Here is a 21,582-nt window from a genome sequence, read left to right as displayed (position 1 = left end):
ATTATTATTACTGTCATAATAATACACTTTTCATGAAGAAACATGTAATAGAAACATCAGAGACAGAAAAGAGTGCAAGATTGCTCTGCAAAGGAACTGACACGCTTGTGCGGAGCATCATAATATCTGGATTATAAAATTAGATGCTCTTACAGTGTCCTGGCTCCATATCATTAGTGGTCACTAGCTTATTGAAAAATTATTGGCCACTATACAAAGCCCTATCTGGTATGGATGTTACTATACCTGGTACCCTTCTGGTAAAGAAAATATTACCAACCAAATATCTTAACTATCTTAATATCTTCTACCATCCAAATATCTTAAATCAATATTCTTAAATTGTTTTACTCAAAGGTACTTTTTTTGTCTCGTCCCTATTACTCTATAATCAATAGCTCTTTTTAAAATTATAATAGCCTATGTATATAAAATAAAAATCTAATGTAAAAATCTTTAAAATGTTAAATTTAGTAAGTTAATTATCTAAAGAACTCAACTTCATGGAATAGCTTTTGAACATTTATTGCCCAGATGGGTTCAGAAAATTCTTAAACGCAATGTGGCAATAGCCCCAATACATCTATAAAACAGAATACCACTAAAAAAATTTTATTGGCATGAAATACTATAATTATAATAGATGTGTGAAATTTTTAAATCTTAAAGTCTCTTAACATAATCATGTATATTTATGTACAAAACATACATAAATTTTACTTTAAAACATATGAAAGAGATAATTTCAAATTACACTAGACATAATAAATATAGAACTTGCTTTGTTAGAAATCTACAGTATACATTCAAGTAAAGGCTAAACTTCCAATGCCAACTATATTTGAGACAAAAATTAAACATTTACAATAATCAGTTTCCTAAAAGTGCTATTTTTAATTACCTATAAGAGGAAACTCATTCTAGTGCTTTTGTTTCCATTCAAACATCTATACATTCCTTTATTCACAGAACCAGATGTTTCTGTTACTAGAAACGTGTATCCAAAGCGTTTATATCCTTGTAAATCAATTTAACATTCTAGCTCTTTGGGGTGAGGACAGGGAAGTCCAAACAAACAACTCAGACCATCTTTCTTAAATTATTAGAGATGACTGACTTTATGACACACCCTGTTTCAACTTAGATGTGAAATTTTATGAACATATTATTGAAAAAAATTCAAGTCCACAATTTAAGGTAAGTCATCTTTTTCTACATGAGAATTTGTGTAGGTCAAGGAGCATCCACTAAAGCAACCTTCCCGTGATGTGGGTCTGGATGCCGCGCTCCATGTCTGGTTTATACATTCACTTCCAACTTGATTTGGTTTAGTTTCTTCAGGAGTTATATTCAGCATGCTGCTTGAACTGTTGGGAAAAGAAAGGCAGATCTTAATAATTGTCTCCTCCTTCTTTTAAACTTCAGATATGTCTGAATGTCTAAAGTCTGTCACCTTGTCTGGTGCTAAGAATCTGTTTACAATTCTGCCTTCAGAATCCCAAAAGCCATCTATAGATGAGATAAAAACAATGATAAACTAAGTTCTGTAAGTAACTTAATTCATGAGTTGGCATCCAAGGCACAGTCTTTATGTAAAATACTATCCTATACAGAAAGAGCAATGAGGATGTAGTTTTAAAAATTAGCTAGAAATATTTTTAATTATCTTGCTTTAATCTTATTACAAACCCAGATCCAAGGTGCTCCAGAAGCAAGGGATCCAAACATACCAAATAATTTCAAGAACCATGTCAAAGTACACAGCTTCTTTACTGGTAACTAGTTACACAACCCTTGTACGTTTGTTTCACTCGCAGAAGCTAGTAACCGTGAACAGCTTTATCGGAATTATTTTTAAGCTCCAAAATTCTGTTTCCATGCCATTGATACTGTTTACTATAGAACTCACAATATAAGAGGCAAAAAGGCATTTTATAATCCATTTATGTTTACATATATTTTAATTTTTATAGCCTGAATGTTTAAATGCTTTACATATTGTGCCAGTTTGAATGTATTATGGCCCCCAAAACACCATTATCTTTGATGCAATCTTGTGTCGGCAGACGTATTGTGTTGAACAGATTGTAATTCTTTGACTGAGTGTTTCCATGGAGATATGACCCACCCAACTGTAGGTGATAACTCTGGATAATTTCCATGGAGGTGTTGGCCTTGCCTATTCAGCATGGGCCTTGATTAGTTTACTAGAGCACTATATGAGCTCAGACAGAAGGAATGAGCTTGCTACAGCCACGAGAGACACTTGGAAGAACACACAGAGAGCTGAGAGCAAATGAGAGTGACATTCTGAAGAGGAGCTGCAGCTAAGAGAGGACAAAACACCCAAAGAGCAACATTTTGGAGAAAGCCATTTTGAAATGTAACCTGGGAGCAAGCGGACTCCAGCCACGTGCCTTCTGAGCTAACAGAGGTTTTCTGGACACCAATGGCCATCCTTCAGTGAAGGTATCCCCTTACCTTGAACACTTTATGGCCTTAAGACTGTAACTTTGTAACCAAATAAACCCCCTTTATAAAAGCTGATTCATTTCTGGTGTTTTGCGAAAAGGCAGCATCAGCAAACTGGAACACATATATTGACACTAATCCTCAGAACACCTTATGATGAAGACACTAAATGTTGGATTTCTTTATTAATAAACACAAAAACAATGTCTTTAAGGAATATTTACACCAAATATTGCATAACTAAAAATAATTATGTAAAAAAGGTAAAAATTTTAATGCAAAAAAAATTGCAGCAACTGTGTTATGCCCTATCGTAGATATAAAATGCATTATTTGTAAATGGTGACCAGAATTTGCAACTGTATCTATATTACAGATCTAGACAGTTCAGCTTGGTCAAATTTGTGAGATTTCGATGCCATTTTGTGTAAGAAAATAACCAAAATACCTTTTAATTATAAATTAAACTTTCCTTTTCCACTTTCAACCCATCAGCCAAACTATTTCAAAACAGCTCTAACTTCAAAATATATCCCAAACCCAAGTATTTCTATTTCCATGTTATGATCCTAGTCCAAATTTCTATCACCTTTTACCCCAACTCCAATGATGCTTCCTAATTACATCTCCTGGCTTATATCACTATCCCCTCTTATGTTTTCCGCATGATAAAACAGAGTAAGCATTTTTAAAACTTAAAAGATTTTTATTTCACTCTCCAGCTTAAAACTCTCCAATTCCTTTTCCATTGTCCTTAGAATAACATTTGAACTAAGAGTAGAGACTAAAATATTTTACAAATGAAATAATTTCTGGGATTAGCTTCAAAATAATCCTGTGTATGCATTGGGGGCGGGGGGACAACAGCAGAGTGGGATTATATATGAACAAGATTAGTCATGAATTGATAACTGCTGAAACTGGGTGATGGGTACACAGGGGTTCACGAACTTATTCTGTTTCTACAATATTTTAAGCAATAACAATTTTTAAACCCAATCTACTCACCCAGAGCCTACAAGGCCTTACAGGGTATGACTCCTGCCTATCACTTCATCCTTATCGCACCTCTTGCTCTTGCTCACTAACTACACTCACTCCCTCCATCTGCAAACATACCAAGTGTGTCCCACTCAGCGTTCCCTACATTTGCCTGGAGTGTTCTTCCCAGCAATTTTTTTTGCCTCCTTATATTTACTCAGAGTCCTCTTCCTCCCCATTTAAAAATCAACTTTTCCTCTTCCTTTTGCTGCATTATTTCTGTTTTAAAATTCTTCTACTTAACAAGTCTTGCCCAACCTGAGCACTGGGGCCAGTCACTTTCATGCCAGTCTCTCACTAGCACAGGCCGCGTGCTGCTGCTTTAAGCTCCTGCTTCCTAAGGTGCTTGCTAAACTGTCAGGCCCTCAATATCACTGTCCCCAACATCACTATAAGAGGAAAGAAATTACCACCACTTTCCAATTTACTCTTTTGCTCTTTCTATTCCTCTCTATTTCACTACAAATCTTCTGCTTCCTCTGCTCAGTTCAAAATTAATCTTGTAATAGGCTCTGAAGTAGAATATTTATATTAAATCTTAGAAAATGATTTACCAACTCAAGACAGAAGAAAATACCAAAATGCAGTGGTTAACAGTAATATATGGGCTTCCTAGGGGAAGAGAGCAACTTTGTTTTACACTGTCATACTTGGGCACAGAGTCCTCTTTATCACTCAAGATGAGGAGGCGGCTCTCAGTACTTTGCTCTTAGGTGCTAAATAAAAGAAACTTTAAAATATGTATTCTACAAAAACTGTTGAGACACTACACTTTTATTTAAAAGTTAAAATACGTAAAATCTTAAGTAACTCCTGTAAATTAGACCCTACTTTAAATGTGGAATAGAAAGACACACATTATATGATTTAGCTCCAAGGCAGGGACCACATCTACCTTGCTCACTATTGTATTCCCAGCCCCTAGCATGATGCCTATAATGGATAGCCAATAAATATTTGAAGCGTGAATCAATACACTAAATTCCTCAAGGTTTTTAACATTGCTAACTCTCCAGACATGGCAACTTTTCCTTTGTAGTGCAACTCGAGCAATAGTTAGAAATATGTGAAAATATTACCTATAGATTATTACCTATGTTCAGACACACAGGAACGTGCCTGGCAAAAGTCTGAAGTAGAAGGAGAAGCAGGAAGAGATTTAGTAAGTTTCAATGTGCAAACTGGAGACTCAGACACACTGTGAGGCTTCTTTTGCCGTGGTCTGGAGTGTACAGTAAGATCGTCCTGATCAGAACCTGTTTAAAAAAAAAAAGACAAAGAAAACAGTACATATGGTGAAATATTAAATATATTTAATCATAAAAAATGATTCATTTATAGGTCTACATGAGGTCTAAGAGAACAAATTAATCTGACAATCCATTCTAGCTCTATGAGTCTAGTCTATCTAATCTCATGATCTTTGTTATGTATATTCTGTAAACATTTAGAAGAACCTAGTTTAAAAAAATATTTCTAGATTGTGAAATGTCAAAAACTTGACATTATTTCACTCAAAACAAAAGTGATTTCTGGTATGCATTGTCATATCCATTTTGGCAATAGCAAAATAAAATATTAAAGTTGATTTTTTAACACTAATCAGAAAGATATTACTGGCATTCTCTAATGTTTTACATTACTAATTTTATCCTTTATTTACATGAATGTTCAGATTAAAGAGTTTATGAAGTACTCACTTCCTGAGAAGGCACTGAAAAGTTTCATATTTTCTGAATTCTGGTGGTCAAAGGTAGTCATATTTAAAAACTGTTGCTTTAACCAACTGGCTCTTTCTTCTTCAAATGCCTTTCTCTACCACAAAAAACAAACCAAAGAAATACCAATCAATACTTCAACATTCAATAATTCAACACTTAACTGCCATTTCACATGATTTCTCTAGCTATCTAAGTTTGTTCTCTGGCTATCTAGAAAACAACTTTCATTTTTAAAAGTCATATTTAAAAAATAAAAGTTCATATGTTTTTACCTAATAAACCAACTAATCACTATTTTCACTTCAATTTTGAATAAACTCCTATGTACAATGCAAAAGATAATGTAACAGAATATCAGTATAACTTTTAAACATAGAACTTTATAAAAATAAAAGTACATACTTCAGAAAAATATCCTACATTGTACAGCAGTCACTTGTGGAAAAAGATTTATGGCTTCATCAGGCATTTCTCCCATCCTCCAACCATCTACCAGTACCAGGAGCTACTACTCTTAAACCACAAGAGGGCATACGTAGATTATATCAAACATCCCCCTTCTGAACTAAACTAAATTATCTCCCACCCTTCAAGCTCTCTCACCTACCTTCTATCCTTCACTGCCCTGACTATCCCCAGTGGCCAGAGACAGCTAGATCTTCAGACAGGGAAAGACACCAGAGATCTGGGATGGCATGTAAAATAGTAAGAGTTATCTCCTAGAGTAGCATGGGAAAATAGGTTGAGAAACAGGTAATCTAATAAGATAGGTGAAAATGTTAGTGCAAATTGTTTTTGTTTCCTTGGGAAGATAGTTACTGATGAAACAGATTTTTACAATTGTAGAGAAAATCCATGTCAGCTACTTAAAATAACCAATATGTAGTCTTTCATTCCTAAATATTAATATAGAATCACAAGTCACCAGATATTTGAAGAAAACTAATGGCATAAGAGGAAAAGTCCAAGACAATTCAAGAGAACTGATTATAGATAATAGAGATAATTCATGAAATGGAAGAAAGCTCTTAAAAATTATGATGTATACTATGAGACAGATTTATGGGTATTTGAATAATATAATGCTATAGAAAAGAAAAGCAAAAAATAAGGACATTATTAGAAACTTTAAAAACATGAATTCTGCGATAAACTCAGTGGGTGAAGTGAATAAAACTGACCCTACTGGAGGCCAGGTTAATGATCTACAAGACAAATTTGAGGGAGTATCCCAGAATTTAGAACAAAAAGATAATGGGAGAAAAATATGATTCAGGAGACCAAATATTTGTCTAATAGAAGTTCCAGAATGTAAGACAGGAGTCAAAGAACAAAAGAAAATTTCCCTAAACTGAAGAAATATAGCATCCTCAGGCTGAAAGGATCTATTCCCATATCTAGACATATCCTGGTAAAATTTCAGAACTTTAAGAACAAACAGAAAATTCCACAAGTTCCAGAGAGGGGAAAGAAAACAAAACATGGGTATCTACAAAGTAATACAGGTTATATTACAACCAGGCTTCTCACTAGCAAAACCAAGCACTAGAAGAAATGGAATACCTCTTTCAAAGTTCTGAGGAGAAAAGATTGAAACCTAACCAATCAAGTATGAATGAATTTTTGGATATTCTAGAATTCATAATATTTACCACTCACACACTATTTATGAAAAAATTCTCGGGAAGGCAATTAAACAAAATGAAAAAGGAATCCAAGAGCATGAGATAAAAGAAATAAGACAACTGAATGTAATTCAGGAAATCATAAAGGAACTAGGAAGAATATAAAAGAATCGACTAGATGTTGATACTACATGGAAGATAACATTCTGGAAGGAAAAGTTTTAATAAAATAAAATATTTTTCTTTCATGGTCTAACATTATTTTATAATAGAATAATATTTACAGAATCACAATATTATGAATGTTGCTCCTGGTTTTCAATTTTTCAGTCTCAACCTTTGACAAAGTACTTACACCGGGATTATATTACAAAATGGATATAAATGTGATTGACTCTTGACATTGAAAATTAATATCACAAACAAAAATTGAGAAATAGAGGGCCGAGAGAGGTGGAACAAAGGGAAACCACAAAAATTTCCTCATCTTTCATTGCAGGTACAAAGTGATACTGTCTGAAGTTGAGCAAAAATACAATGAAGCACTAAGCATATTATTTACTTAAAAGTAAAAAGAGGCAACCAGGACAACAAAAATAGCAATATAATAAGGAAAGGGATGGAGGAAGAGTGTAGGTGGGAGGTACTTATTCTTCATTGTGGGGAATCAACAGGCCGAGGACAAGGAAAAAAAGGTTGAACTATTTTAAAGTTAAAATAGTACTTGCCCAAAGAATTAGGCAACAGAAACCTTTAAACAGCGGTTACATTTAGGGAATTAAATTGGGGATGGGGGAGAGAGAGATTTTCTCACTTTGTAGCTTTTTGTATAGGTTGAGTATTAGATTTTTTAAATCATGTTCAGATATTATTTCTATAGTTTTTGAAAGGGAAATATGTTAATGTTAATATGTTAATGTATTGTTACTACACATCAAGCTGAAGCATGCATATATATATATATATGTATATATATATATATATATATACATATATATATATATATAACAAAATTCTGTTAATTATTTAATGTATACATTCCTGGGTGAGGGACAGGACAGAGATGAAGAACTTTATTTTTTACCATAACTCCTTGATACATATTTTTAATTTTAACAACAAACATGCTCCAGGTTGCACTGTCTTCTGACACCACATCTATTGGCAGTGGATTAATAACAAGGCCTACAGAGTTCTCTCATGTGAAGCTAAATGTTTAATAGTAGAAAGCCAATCTGAAAAGGATAATGAATGCTTATAGCTTTTAAAGAGAAATCTTCAATTTCTAAATACGGTAAGGACAAAAAGATAACCTATAATACTTTATGTGCTTAGCCTTCCCCTTCCATTTCACATTATTTATGAGATCACTGGTAAAAAAAGCAAAAAACAAAAAAACTCTAGATTAAAAAAAAGGATATCAAAGAAACATTGAAAAGTAGAACTTAGATATATTCTATTGAGACCTACCCAGCATTTTCAAAAGCTCTACAAGGAAAGTTAATTGTTTAAAATACCTCCAATCCAAGGCGAATAGCAGCTTCTGTAAAGCTTCGTCTTTCTCTCTCAAAATTCTTTTTTTGTTCTTTGAATAGGGACCATTCCTCTTTGAGGCGTTCCTTTTCTTCCAACAAATAACAATCTCGTAGTAGTGAAGTGGTATCATCATCACATGCAGTAGCGAACTGCTGCTATTATAAGTTTAAAAACAGTGAGTTCCAGAGGGTCCCTGAAACACTCCAACAAGTTGAAATGAGGAGAAAACATGGGAAGGGAGGTCAACACTTTAGGAAAAGGACAGGAATTAATATAAAGAATCAGAAAGTCAGTTGAAGATTCCCATTTCCAAAATGCTACCACCCCAACTGGCAAAAGCATTGACTACTCAAGGAATGATATGCAATATATCTTTGAGCAAGCAGAAGAAGACTTACTTTAAAAGGGGGAAAAATGCCAAATACCACAGATCTTATGAAATAAAGGGAAAAAAATCTTTTAAGAGTCAGTAAAAATCTGGCCTTTCACATAGTTTTGAAACATAATTCACATTTACCTGTAAAAGTTGCTGCTGAGTTTTGATCATTTCCTTACATTGCTGAATTTCTAACTCAAGTTTTTCAGTCTCTTGTTCATGGTCTTGTCGTGAGATTACATCTTCATCATTAAAACCTTCTAGGTGTACTTTTGAAACTATCACAAAACCAGTAATTTGACATAAGTTTTAAAGCCACCATTTAGTTTAGATTCTTTTTGTACATATATTTAAAAATCAAGGTGATCAGAATTTCTTCTCTTAAAATCTCATAAACTACAATAAAATTACATTTATATTATTTTAACACTATGAATATTAAACAAAAAGCTAAGCAATTATGAAGGGCTCATACCAACTATAAATTCTTATTATTATGGGACTAAATGATATCCTTACAAATAGAATTCCACTGTCAACATTTAATTTATAACCCATATTTTTTCAAAACTACATCCTAATTAAAAACGGACAAACTGGTTATATTCACAGAAAAGAAAAATCATTAATAAACTCATAAACTACATTCGTGTTGATACTTCTTCAAAGATCAGTGCAGTGGGAGAAACTAAGATGGCGGCATAGAGAGGAGTGGAATTTAGTTAGTGCAGGAACAGCTAGTAAATAATCTGGAATAACTGCTGGGGGACAACCGTGACCGACCACACATCGTACACCAACCTGGACTGGGAGGAATGCCTGAGATCTCAGCATAAAATCTATAAGTAAAAACTGCAGAACCACGCCAGGAGCCCCCTACCCCCATGGCAGGCTGAGCTGCGAAACCTCACTGTGGTAGAAAGCAGCATTCTCTGAGCGAGCAAATATAGCTCAGCACACCTCCAACTGGGTTTTAATTAACAAATGTGGACTGCTGAACACAAGCTACAAACCTCTAACAAGCAGACAAAGGCTTCTAGAGACAACTGACCTTAAAGAACCAGAAGACTCCGCTGTCCTGGATGGGGAGCCCAAAAGACCAGGTATTACCTCTGGCCAAGAGTGAATATGGGGGACCATGGACTGGCTCTGAAAGGGGGCTTTCTGTCTCTTTTTCTCTCTTTTAACCTGAGGGGCTCAGTGGAGAGAACCTCAGCCATTTTCAGTTTGCAGTGCTCTGACCCAGACAGGGGTGGAGATAATAGAGCCAGAGAGATAAAGAAGCTATTCAAATGCAGACGATAACTCCTTAAGGGGTGTATATTCCTTAGGAAGAAAGAGGTGGGGCCCAGTTTTACTACCAGTCTTCCCTTCAGAACCAGATCCCAGAGCCTGGGGGAAAACAGCCAAAACAGACATTAAGGGAGTCACACCTCCTTACACCAGTCAGGAGCAAAAGGCTGATAGGTGCCACCTGCTGGGCAGGTTAGGAAAAGTACAGCAGCTAGAGACCTCACAGGAAAGTCTGTCAAATCTCTAAGACACATCTGCAGGGAGATGTGAAACTGAATATAATCCCATTCTGGGATCTGAACCCATTCTGGTCTGGGAAAATCTGATTGGGGTAACCAAGGAAACCAGATGCCTAGAAAATAGAAAACTACAATCTACACAAGGAAAAATGAAGATATGGCCCAGTCAAAGGAACAAACTTACGCCTCAATCAAGATACAGTTGAGATATTGTTTCACTTTAATGAAACAATCTATTAAAGATTTTCAAAGAGAAAATCAAATCAAAAATCAAATCAACAAGTTCAGGGAAGATATGACAAAAATAATGAAGGCTATAAAGAAAACTGGGCAAGCATGAGTAGAAATTGAAAGTTTGAAAAAACAACTGGTAGAATCTATGGAAATGAAAGGCATAGCACAAGACATGAAAAACACAATGGAGACATACAACAGTAGGATCTCAAGAGGCAGAAGAAAACACTCAGGAACTGGACAAGACACCTGAAATCCTACACACAAAAGAACAGATAAGGAAAAGAATGGAAAAATATGAGCAACATCTCAGGGAATTCAATGACAACATGAAGCACATGAATATATGTGTGTCATGGGTGTCCCAGAAGGAGAAGAGAAGGGAAAAGGGCAGAAGCAATAACAGAGGAAATAATCAATGAAAATTTCCCATCGCTTATGAAAGACATAAAATTACAGATCCAAGAAGTGCAGCGTACTCTAAATAGACCTACACCAAGACACTTAATAATCAGATTACCAAACATCAAAGACAAAAAGAGAATCCTGAAAGCATGAAGAGAAAAGCAATCCATCACATACAAAGGAAGCTTGATAAGACTATATGCGGATTTCTCAATAGAAACCATGGAGGCAAGAAGGAAGTGGGATGATATATTTAAGATACTGAAAGAGAAAAACCGACAATCAAGAATCTGATATCTGGCAAAACTGTCCTTCATATATGAGGGAGAGTTTAAAATATTCTCTGACAAACAGACAATGACAGAGTTTGTGAACAAGATACCTGTGCTACAGGAAATACTAAAGGGAGCACTACAGACAGATAGGAAAAGACAGGAGTGAGAGGTTTGGAACACAATTTTGGGTGATGGTAGCACAGTAACGTAAGTAAACTGAACAAAGATAACTATGAATACGGTTGAAAGAGGAAGGTTGGGAGCATGTGAGACACCAGAAGGAAGGAGGAAAGATAAAGACTGTGACTGTGTAACTCGGTAAAATCTAGAGTGCTCAACAATTGTGATAAAATGTACAAATATGTTTTCACATGAGGGAAGACAAGTGAATGTCTACCTTGCAAGGTATTAAAAATAGGGTGGTGTGTCGGTTTGAATGTATTATGTCTCCCAAAATGCCATTATCTTTGATGTAATCTTGTGTGGGCAGATGTATCAGTGTTGATTAGATTGTAATTCTTTGAGTGTTTCCATGGAGATGTGCCCACCCAACTGTGGGTGATGACTCTGACTGGATAGTCTCCGTGGAGGTGTGGCCCCGTCCATTCAGCATGGGCCTTGATTAGTTTACTAGGGCACTGTATAAGCTCAGACAGAAGGAGCAAGCTTGTTACAACCAAGAGGGACACTTTGAAGAATGCACAGAAGCTGAGCAAGTAGCTGCAGTTGAGAGACAGTTCGAAGATGGCTGTTGAAAGCAGACTTCTGCTCCAGAGAAACTAAGAGAGGACAAACAACCCAAGAGCAACTAAGAGTGACATTTTTGAGGAACTGCAGCCTAGAGAGGAATGTCGTGGGAGAAAGCCATTTTGAAACCAGAATTTGGAGCAGATACCAGCCATATGCCTTCCCAGCTAACAGAGGTTTTGGGGACACCACTGGCCATCCTCCAGTGAAGGTACCTGATTGTTGACGTGTTACCTTGGACACTTATGGACTTAAGACTGTAACTGTAACCAAATAGAGCCCCTTTATAAAAGCCAGTCCATTTCTGGTGTTTTGCATTCTGGCAGCATTAGCAAACTAGAACAGATTTTGGTACCAGAGAAGTGGGTTGCTGCTGAGTTTGAAAATACCAAACATGTTGGAATGGCTTTTTAAATGGATAAGGGGAAGATTCTGGAAGAACTGTGAGGAGCTTGATAGAAAAGTCCTAAACTGCTTTGAAGAGACTGTGGAAACATGGATTCTAAAGATAATTCTGATGAGGCCTTGAGCAGAAATAATGAATGTGCTGTTGCAAACTGGAAGGAAGGTGATCCTTGTTTTAAAGTAGCAGAGAATCTGGCAAAATTGAGTCCTCGTGTTGGATGGAAGGCAGAATTTGAAAGCAACGACCTAGAATATTTAGCTGATGCGATCTCCAAGCAAAATATAGAAGTAGAGCCTGGCTTTTACTTGTAGCTTATATTAAAATGTGAGAGGACAGAGATAAGCTGAGAAATGAACTCTTGGTTTCAAAGAAACCAGAAATTAGTGGCCTGAAAAACTCTGGGCTTCCAGGGGGTGAAACCCCAGAAGCTACAGCCCAACATGAGGATGTAACCAAACATGGAACCCAGCCACTATTTCAGTACAAGCCAAGACTGGAGAAGTTAAGCATAAAGGATTTGTGGAAAGTCCTATTGTCTGATGGCTTTGAGCCCTGTGTGCTTCATGCGAAGCCAACAGAATTTTTGCGAGCTCTTTACAGACAGCCCAGCTGCTGGTTGGCACTGGAGGAGACAGATAAGGAACAAACGGAAGGAAAAATTTCTTCAAAGACAGAGCCATGAAGGTTGAGGTCTGGAGTCAAGAGGTCTCAGGCTGGGAGAGTGGAGTGGCCCACACGCATGCAAAGGGTGAGTTTGCCCCGGAGGTCGAGGGTGGGCCTTCCACCTTGACGTTCAGGAAAGGTGTTGCCACCTCAGGCCTCAAAGAGGGTGGAGCACATTCCCAAGGGACTGGGGAGAGCCTGGCCACTACCCCACTGTTCTGAAGGGGTTGAGCATGTGCCACAAAGATGGAAAAGAATCCAGGTGCTGCCCCAATGTTTGAGGAGGGTGGGGCCAAGAAGGTGGTTTCCCTAATGCGTGGATATATTGGAGTACTCACCCCAGAGTTTGGAGAGGAAAGGGCTGCCATGAAAGCCTTTGGAAAGGGTTGGACTCCTGCTCTCTCAAGCCCCAAGGATGCAACGTCATTCTGTAAATGACTCTCAGAGTTTGAAATCTAATGGAGTTTTTTCTGCGGGTTTTAGGAACTGTTTTGGTCCTATTAATAACCCTATTTTCCTTTCAGTTTCTCCTGATGGCAATGGGAATGTTTACTATGACTGTCCCTTCTTTGTATACTGGAAGTACATAACTTGTTCTAAATTTCACAGGTCCACAGCTAGAGGGGAATTATGCTTTTCGATAGACCATGCCTGTAACTGATTTTGATGGGATCTTGTACTTAACTATTGTTAAACTGAAATGATTTAAGTTTCTGTGATATTGTTGTGGGATGAATGTATTTTATATATGGAAAGATCATGTCATTTTGGGGTTCAGGGGGTGGAATGTGCCAGTTTGAATGTATTATGTCTCCCAAAATGCCATTATCTTTGATGTAATCTTGTGTGGGCAGATGTATCAGTGTTGATTAGATTATAATTCTTTGACTGTTTCGATGGAGATGTGCCCCACCCAAACTCTGATTGGATAGTGTCCATGGAGGTATGGCCCCGCCCATTCAGCATGGGCCTTGATTAGTTTACTAGACCACTATATAAGCTCAGACAGAAGGAGAAAGCTTGCTACAGCCAAGAGGGACACTTTGAAGAATGCACAGAAGCTGAGAGAGTAGCTACAGATGAGAGACAGTTCGAAGATGGCCACTGAAAGCAGTCTCTTGCTCTGGAGAAGCTAAGAGTGGACAAACACCCAAAGAGCAACTAAGAGTGACATTTTTGAGGAACTGCAGCCTAGAGAGGAATGTCGTGGGAGAAAGCCATTTTGAAACCAGAACTTGGAGCAGACACCAGCCATGTGCCTTCCCAGCTAACAGAGGTTTTCTGGATGCCATTGGCCAGCTTCCAGTGAAGGTACCTGATTGTTGATGTGTTACCTTGGACACTTATGGACTTAAGACTGTAACTGTGTAACCAAATAGAGCCCCTTTATAAAAGCCAGTCCATTTCTGGTGTTTTGCATTCTGGCAGCATTAGCAAACTAGAACAGGTGGTACTGGGGGAAAAATACAATCAATGCAAACTAGGGACTATAGTTAACAGAACCTTTGTATTATGCTTCCTTTAATGTAACAAAGGCAATATACCAAGGTTAAATGCCTATAAGAGGGGGACATAAGGGAGGGGTATGGTATTCTTGGCATTGGTGATATTGTCTGACTCTTTTATTCACCTTTGTTTAATTCTATCTTTCCTTTCGTTGCTTTTTAGCTGTCATGTTTTTTTTTTATTTGTTTTTCTTTTTCTTTTGTCCCTCTACCTTCTTTGACTCTTATTCCTTCTTTGTGGAAGAAATGGAGATGTCCTTATATAGATAGTGGTGATGGTGGTGAATACATAAATATGCGACTATACAGGAAACCATCTATTGTTTACTTAGGATGGAAAGTATGGGGGGTGAACAAAACCATTTAAAAAAAAACATAGTTTGATGAAGAAACCTTGAGGGCACTATATTGAGTGAAATAAGTCAGACACATAAGGACAAATATTGCATGGTCTCACTGATATGAATTAATTATAATATGTAAACTCACAGACATGAAATGTAAGTTACCAGGATATAGAACGAGGCTAAAGAATGGGAAGCGGTTGCTTATTATGAGCAGAATGTTCAACTAGGGTGAACTAAGTAGACATCATTTACTGGGCAGAAACCTTGATTTTCCTGATTTGAAAACATGCAAACTGTTTTACAAATATCAGGGTTCCAGTCATTAATACAAATCTACTTATAATAAGAGGGAATAATGGTGTCTATATCATTACATTGTTAAGTTAAAAAAAAAAAAACTGCAAAAAATCATGTAATATTCAACTTTTTAATATATATTTCTAAAATAAATGCATATTTGCATATGCATAAAGAAAAGTCTAGAAAGATGTGCAAATTGTTAAGTATTACTTAAAGAGAATAGACCTGAATATTCTACTTGAGATACTTCTGAATTGATATTTTGCAATAAACATCCATTATCTTGAAAATAACTTTAAAATGATTAGGAATATAGAAATATGCAATTATCTAGGAATAATCAAGAATAAAAAGTTTATATATCTATACTATACTATAATTAATATTTCTCAATTTTCAAAATTTAGTAAAAGAGAATCTGTTCACTTAATTCAACAGTATAACATACTCAGAGAAGATGGATACATGATGCTCTCTTTTCAAGGAAAGATTCACTCTGAGAGCCAAGTTTATTTTTCTCACTGAGATTCAAACCTCACCTCAAGAAATATGCAGTATCTTGCTTTACAAACCACTAAACTGAGTCTTGGGTCTGAGCCCATAACATGGTTTTCCAAGTGACTAAAAGAGTAAGAACTTACTAAGTGTCACAATTACTTTCCTTGCATTTAAGCAAGTAGTTACCTTGGTTATCAAGTTTTTCTACATGATTTTTCAAAATCCTCCACTGTTTCCTGATGCTGTTTGTAAGTTGCTCTCTCACAGTTTCACAGGAAAGGTCCCACATACTCTCTCTACTCAGTTCCCCAGCATCATCTTCAAAATCAGAGATAACCTAAGAATGGTGAAAAATAAAAAGGAAAGAGCAGTATCTCAAAACGGCTTTACATACCTAAGTAGAAGTAATCAGACTGCCTGCCAGAGAGACTTACCAAAATCATTTCTGTGCTTTATCTTAAGCGTGTGTGTGTGTGTGTGTGTGTGTGTGTGTGTATACACATATATATATATCTTGAGAAAAAGCAATTAATAGTAAAGACAGAAATTCCCCAATTCAGGTCTTTTCAAACCTGAATTTGTATTCAAATGTAGTTAGTGATGAGTCACGGAACTGTTTGATGAAGAGATAGTCACCTGCTTAGTGCTGTATCAGGTGCTTTCATATGTTATTTAACCTTCAGAATCTTGTTACAAAGTGGGAACTGAGGCTTAAAGAAGCAGAGTAACTTGCATGATGTCACACAGCCAGGAGGCAGAACAAGAGGCAGAACTGAGATTTGAAGTTAGATCAACCTGCCTCTAATCCTAGGCTGCTTAAACAAATATCTGAGACAACGTCCAAAGTAAAAGCAATTGTTAATTTTAATTTCTTTATATGTTTTCTTCTTACACAACTGGAGATATTTTTCTTTGTATTCAGACAATAAATGAAATCATGAGAAAATGTACCAATTATACTGATATATGATCATATAGAATCAAAGCCAGATAAGGAAATGGGAAAATAACACTCAAGTATATATATGTAATAATAATCTGCATCTACATAAAATGGTCCCAATTTGTTATAATATTTGGGAAGATGGGTAAATATACTAACTTAAACATTAAAAATCTTGCTGGAGAAAAAAAATAAAAGATACAAGATGAACAGAAAGAAAGGCTGATTGGATTGCTCTCACATGTAGCAAGAATGAGGGAGTCAACGAGTGTGAAGACTGTAACAATAGGCTAAGGTCAGTGGTAGGCTAGCTGAGGTCAGCAACTCCAAGGCAGAACAGGAGCAGGTGGGTGAAAGGACCAAAGTGTGGTTCATTGTGATTCTGATTCATGGCAATCAGTCCTCTGGTGCTACTTGCCAGTAACTCTTCCAGGAGTTTTTTAAAAAAATAAATGATTACTGCACATTCCCTGATGAGTCAAACTCTTAAAAACACTAAGTGGAAAAAAAAATAATTTAACCCAAATTTTAGGTACATATTTTGGCTACAAGTAAGTATGCAAATAAATAAATAAATGAAACCTGGATGCTGCCTAGGCATTCCAAAGTTACATTTTATTCCTCTTACTTATAATGCTCTTTCTTTCCTGAAAAGAAAGGGATGGATGAATTACCTAAATTTTAAGAAGAAAAGTGGGAAAATTAATCTTTTAAAAACAAGAAATATATTTAAGAGATTATCGTTTCTCCAAATTTAAACACTTGAATTGTGAAAAATTATAATACAGGATACTATGCAATATCTGAGTAGTAGGGAGGAAAACAGTTAATCACCTCAAAAGTTTAAAAGAACATTCAAATAATATTTTTTTTTAAATGTAAAGAAAACAAAACACACACACAAAAGACGGTGGGTTGGATGGCTTATTGTTGGGCTGAATTGTGATATCACAAAATAAAAAAATCTGAAATATAAGTGGAAGAAACAAGCTTGAGTGAGTTGTTGGCAATTAGCACTTTCAATCAACATTATTTTCAAATTTTAATCACTAATGTGAATTTACTTTAACTTAGAATTTAAACTTATATGTGAAGCAATTAAGTGAAAGAACTTTCCACCATTTACTACTGCAACTTTTTTCAGATCTCTGCACATATTTTTTTACCTGTACTGAAAGCTTCCTACCTCAAAAACATCTACTTATTTTTTAAAGAACCAGCTCAAATGTCACTTTCTCTGTGATTTCTTCCTTGGGTCCTCCTGTGTAATTGTTTTGCTTAACACATTGTACCACCTTATTATAACACTTATCATACACAATAATTACTTCTCTACATGTCTGTTTCCCCCCAATAACAACTTCTTCTGAGGGAAAAAGTCAAAATATTTTTAGATTTTTTTTTCCAGGGACTAGAACACAAGGCACATTTGATACACTTTTTAACTGAATCTAGTTAACAAAAGTTTTGCATGGTATGAAAAGTGGAGCCTACATTTCAGTTGCATAATAGAACTATTCAGAGGCTATTTGGCACAATGGTTAGGAGCATGAATTCTGATAGACTTGGTTTCCTATCCTAGCTCTGTCATTAACTAGCTGTGTGATACTGGGCTACTGTTCCTCATCTATGAAATGGGGATAATTGTATTATCTAAATCATCAAGTTGTTACAATGAAATGAGACAATGTTTACAAAGTATTTATCAATAGAGAGCTTGCAACCAATTAAGTCCCCAGAAAATCATGTCCAACATTTGCCAGCACATGTCTGGAAACATACAGGGACCTTTTTTTTTGGTTGTCATAATGACTGGAAGTAGCACAGCAGAGTGTTCTGTCCAAAATATTAAGAGTATTCCCACTGAGAATAGCTATCTAGTGTCTTAATTGTACTAGTTAGCAACTTGAAGACTATGAGAGAGAAAAGCTACTTACAGCTCCTGTGCCATCATCAGCTCTTTCTCTGGGTCTCTGCTTTTGGGGAGAAAGAAGAGAAATCATTTCCTTTTTCATTTGCTGAAGAACTTTCTTAAGTTCAGCATTTTCCAGTAGGATTTGTTTCTGACGATATTCATAATCATTCAAGAGAACTTTATACATTTCATCTTCATTCCTGAGAAAGAAACCAACAGTATGAAAATGCAACATAGAAAGAAAAGTCTGGTTAAATTTATTAACTTAAATTCAACTCTACCTGGCTTCAGTTTTACCAGTCCTCCATGAGCCTCTCTTCCCATCAGCTCTCCCCACGTAATTTAAAACGTCCATTGCTACAAACATAAACACACAAAACAAAACCAATTCTTCCCATACGTATTTAAGTTTTTAAACTCTAATATACTCTACATTTTAGAAACATAAGTCAACCTGGTATACAAATTAGGATTTGGGATCAAATAGAACTGATTTCAAGTTCTAATTTCATCATTTGTAAGCAATAAGATCTTGGCAAGTTAAGCCTGTTTCATCAATAGAATGGGAACAACAAAATTACCTACCAGAGAGTTCTTGTGAAGATTAAAGGAAATAATGAATGCAAAGCACTTAATGCAGCACCTGGCACACAGTAAGTACTAAATAAAAGTTATTTTATTATTATTGTCACTATTAATTGTATTATCCTCAGGAGTTGGCAAATTGTGGAAGGGTAAGGGGCCTTGAATAGCCAAAAACATCTTGAAAAAGAAGAATGAAGTGGGCAGACTCACACTTCCTCACTTTAAAGCATATTATGAAGTCCCAGTGTTCAAAACAGTATGGTACTGGCATAAAGATAAACACTGATCAATGAAATAGAATTGAGAGTCCAGAAATAGACCCTCAAGAAGAACCAAAAGCAGGGATGAGAACAGACATTTGCACAATGACGTTCATAGCAACATTATCACAACTGCCAAAAGATGGAAACAATCCAAGTGTACATCAACCGATGAATGAGTAAACAAAACATGGTATATACATAAGATGGAATATTTTCAGCAGCAAGAAGAAATGAAGTCCTGAAGCAACAACATGGACCTTGAGGACATTACGTTGAGTGTAATAAGTCAGACACAAAAGGACAAATATTGTATGATTTAACTAATATGAACTAACTATACTATGTAAACTCATAGACATAGAATCTAGAGTATAAGTTACCAGGAGATAGAATGAGACTAGAAAATGGGGAGCAGCTACTTAAGATGTGCAGAATTTTTAACTAGGTGGAATTTAAATGAGTGGAAATGGACAGAGGTGATGGTAGCACATTATTCTGAGTATAATTAACAGTGCTGAACTGTGTGTCAGTGTGGTTGATAGAAGTTTAGAGTCATGTGTGTCAACAGAAGGAAAGCCAGACGTTAAAACATGGAAATGTATAACTTAGTAAATCTTGTGGTGGACAAGGACTGTGATTAACAGTACACACATAAAAAATTTCCTCTATGAACTGGAACAAATGTATGAAACCATTACAAGGAATTAATAACAGAGTGGTATATGGGGAAAATGCAACTACTACAAACTATGGACTATAGTTAATACTAATACCTTAATATTCTCTTATCAATAGTAACAAACGTACCACAGTGATGCTAGGAATCAATGACGGGGGGATGGGGGATAAAGGATGTTTTGAGTGTTCTTTTTTTTTTTTTTTGCTTCCTGGAGTAACAAAAATGTTCTAAAATTTGATTGTAGTGATGACTGCACAGATACGTGATGACACTGCAAGCCACTGACTGTATACTCTGGATGGACTATAAGGTGTGTAAATATATCTCAATAAAAATTCATTAAAGAAAAAAGTCATTTCATTATTATCATCACTATTAATTTATTATTATCAGGAGTTGGCAAATTGTGGTCTGTGCGCAGCTGCCTGATTTTGTAAATAAAGTTTTACTGGAACACAGCCATGTCCCTTTGTTTACACATTGCCTATGGCTGCTTTTGAGCTACAGTGGCAGAGTTGAGGAGTTGTGACAGAGACTGTAGGCCCCACAAAATAAAAAACATTTACTATTTGGCACTTTACAGAAAAAAATTGGGCTAAGCTCTGCCATTATCATCACCATCATCAAAGGAATCAAGGCCCTGACAGTAGCAATGTCTCTTCTGCCCCAGGTGAAAATGGAAGCAGTTGACATGAGAAGGAAATAAGATAAGAATGCACAGGGTATTGTCATTTTACAGGTGATAAAATCATTATGAAACTCACTTTGAGTTGGGTTTAGACCAGGAAATCTCACGTTATAAGGAAAACGTTACTAGAGTTAAATCTTCCATCAACTCCTTTAATTAGGTGTTATATTTTATATTTCCAAAGTTTCACCCTGCTTTCCTTTATGAATGATCTTAAAAACCAATGAGGTCCAAGTAAGGTTAAGATTTATTACCTTAGGATACCCCCAAAGTTTTCCAACTTTGTTTTCATTGCTTATTATTTCACTTTTATTATTTTTCAATAATTTTTAAATTAAAATATCCAAATAAATGCAAGAGTTCTGCTATACAGAACGACAGTGATGTGGCAACACTGAACTGCTTGCTGGTGGTGGGCAGAGTCCACCATATGTCGGCTTGAAACGACTGCTCATCAGCTGTTATATAAAAGTCCACATTCAGTTTAGGAAAGACAATTTAGTGGTATCACTGTGTAATGTAAGTTAGAGGACAGCCTACAATCCATCTGGAGACCATTCTTCAATAAATAAATGCATGGCTTCTTCCTCCTGTATTTACCAGACCAGCAAAAATTATTTATGTAGCTCTACTGTATAATCTACACTATTTATTTGAAATTATGTACATACTTGGATGACATACCTATAAATTAGTTTATAAAAGGGTAATTCTAGAAGTATAACTTAGGTGCACATATAAGCATAACTTTTACAGGCCATCCTTTTGAACTAATTGCTTCAAAAATTCACAGCTATACTTACAAAGTTGTGAATACTTACAATAT

The 21,582-nt window shown here is 35.8% G+C and overlaps 1 protein-coding gene across 5 annotated transcripts in view; it reads right to left on the bottom strand.

The window, feature by feature from the left end:
- Positions 1-509: 509 nt before the first annotated feature.
- The window catches only part of LOC119527103 (SSX family member 2 interacting protein), a 53,605-nt gene continuing 32,532 nt past the window's right edge, over positions 510-21,582 (bottom strand). For 4 of the 5 annotated variants that reach the window (XM_037826757.1, XM_037826761.1, XM_037826758.1 and 1 more), the window contains exons 7-14: positions 18,823-18,898; positions 18,564-18,741; positions 15,870-16,020; positions 8,913-9,049; positions 8,377-8,550; positions 5,214-5,328; positions 4,607-4,769; positions 510-1,367 (exon numbers count right to left, since the gene is read on the bottom strand). In XM_037826757.1, the coding sequence (XP_037682685.1) occupies positions 1,193-1,367; positions 4,607-4,769; positions 5,214-5,328; positions 8,377-8,550; positions 8,913-9,049; positions 15,870-16,020; positions 18,564-18,741; positions 18,823-18,898 (1,169 nt within the window). In that variant the 3' untranslated portion in view covers positions 510-1,192. The remainder of the gene's footprint in view (positions 1,368-4,606; positions 4,770-5,213; positions 5,329-8,376; positions 8,551-8,912; positions 9,050-15,869; positions 16,021-18,563; positions 18,742-18,822; positions 18,899-21,582) is intronic. The other variant, XM_037826760.1, reaches the window with a different exon arrangement.

This window comes from Choloepus didactylus, chromosome 2 (genome assembly GCF_015220235.1).
Source record: "Choloepus didactylus isolate mChoDid1 chromosome 2, mChoDid1.pri, whole genome shotgun sequence".
NCBI lineage: Eukaryota > Metazoa > Chordata > Mammalia > Pilosa > Megalonychidae > Choloepus > Choloepus didactylus.
The sequence above is the reverse complement of the archived record's forward strand: the minus strand, read 5'-3'. Positions and strand labels throughout refer to the sequence as shown.